The sequence below is a fragment of the Anneissia japonica genome, unplaced genomic scaffold (assembly GCF_011630105.1).
Source record: "Anneissia japonica isolate Jap-2015-1 unplaced genomic scaffold, ASM1163010v1 scaffold287835_len3118868_cov185, whole genome shotgun sequence".
Classification (NCBI taxonomy): domain Eukaryota; kingdom Metazoa; phylum Echinodermata; class Crinoidea; order Comatulida; family Comatulidae; genus Anneissia; species Anneissia japonica.
Genome location: NW_022737223.1, coordinates 1805456 through 1807252, shown reverse-complemented (window position 1 = coordinate 1807252; position 1797 = coordinate 1805456). Strand labels below are relative to the sequence as shown.

Here is a 1797-nt window from a genome sequence, read left to right as displayed (position 1 = left end):
CTGTATATATTACCTAGGCATCCAAGAACTTCAAATCTCAAACTGATGTGAGTCTTCCAACTGATTGGACGAATACGAATGAACTGAGCGTTTACAGGAGTCGGGAACATATTTGTGATTTCTGTGTCTCGATCTGTATTTCCAGTAAACACCTGAAATAACATGCAGAATGAGAATCATGAATAAGCCTTTTTCAATTAGTGAAATACAGTACACTATTAGCTTACTCATGGTTTATTTCTGGGTCATTTTTACCGTACACCATGGGTAAATATTTGTAATTCTGAAATACACAAGAGGTAAATATCTCTCATGCTCAACAAGTTAACATAGCCTCTGAATAACAAGATAAGTTAAAAGTGAAAAGTTAACTCACTGTACTTATTGTGTTAAAGTTACTGCCATCAACACTGTAAAGAACTTCATAAGATTTCACCCATTCATTATAACTGTAGTGGCCTTGTGTGATTACTCCAGTAATTTCAGTCAAGGCACCAATATCGGCTTGTATCCACTGATTCCCGTCATTGCTGCCTGCTGCCCAGGCTTTTGTTGAGTGTAGTCTAGCGCGGTGAGGCTTGTGGTCACTGTTATATCGACTTGAAGCTGTCAGTTGGTTATCAGGAATGGTTCCATCTTCAATTCCAAGTGGACTGGTGCAGGAGTCTAAAAATTTATATTAGTTAAGATGCATTACCTTATAATCAACAATATTTTACAATGCAGCTATTGCCAATATTTCAAAGATGTAGTAAATAGTATTGTATAATAGACTATTTGGATGTAGCCATTACAAATAGGCACTACAAACTTTTTTATGATATTGCCTTTGGACAATATTAGTTTTCTTTCTTTTTTATATTTTATATTTGTAATGGATGTCTGAAATAAAATTTGAATTGAACTGAAAAAATATTCATAACCAGATGGTATTAGTGGTAAATGAGAAAATGTGTTACACTCACTTTTATCACTACCAATATTAAGTCCCTAAAAATTGAGGCAATTCTCTTTGGTCATTAAAACAGTAATTGGGAGCGGTTGGCGCATTGGTTGTATTACGGTCTCTCAACCCTGGGGGGGGGGGGAGTGGTTCAAAGCTTCGCTGTGAATAAGTTGTGTCCTTGGACAAGGCACTTTATAGGAGTATAAATGGGTATACGTAGTACGATGATGTAGCATTGAATGTAGTGGCCTATCGGCATTAATAAGCACGACTAGGAATACTCCGGGGGAGTGGAGGAGGTTGTACTTTGTGCTGGATTGATTATCATGGATCCAATGACCAGGAGTAATAAAAACAACATCGCCAGTACCAATTGTATCCCTTGGCACATAAGGCGCGAGATCCCTGACGTGTTTTCGTTTTGCCCTCGGTTTTGCATAATGCCTATAGCCTTTGAAATAGCGTCATTATAATATAGATCATCATCACCATTATTATCATTATAATCAAAAAGCACTAGCACCCCACATTAATCTTTACACCCAGGAAAAGCAGGGCCCATATTATAGTAAAAATCCTTACATAAACATAATAAGAAAGGGAAACTAAGAAGATAAGCATGGCTTAAAACAGTCACAGAAGATTGAGGGTAAGCACGAAAAACAGGAGTGAAACTTTGAGAGAATGAAAATTTTGCAGTAAAATTTGTTGCCTTATTGCTTTTATTAGTTTTAACGCCAAAACAGAAAACGTCATTGCTAAGTGTCAATTACTTTTACATTATTCAATAACATTCAATAATTCTTCCCATAACTTTAGGCGAGATTAATATGTTTAGCGAAACCTGCGAC

General features: G+C 36.4%; 1 protein-coding gene across 3 annotated transcripts in view; it reads right to left on the bottom strand.

Annotated features, from left to right (window-relative positions):
* The window catches only part of LOC117117232, a 41561-nt gene that overhangs the window by 36031 nt on the left and 3733 nt on the right, over positions 1 to 1797 (bottom strand). For all 3 annotated transcript variants that reach the window (XM_033261478.1, XM_033261480.1, XM_033261479.1), the window contains exons 3-4: positions 377 to 666; positions 14 to 152 (exon numbers count right to left, since the gene is read on the bottom strand). In XM_033261478.1, coding sequence (XP_033117369.1) covers positions 14 to 152; positions 377 to 666 — 429 coding nt within the window. The remainder of the gene's footprint in view (positions 1 to 13; positions 153 to 376; positions 667 to 1797) is intronic.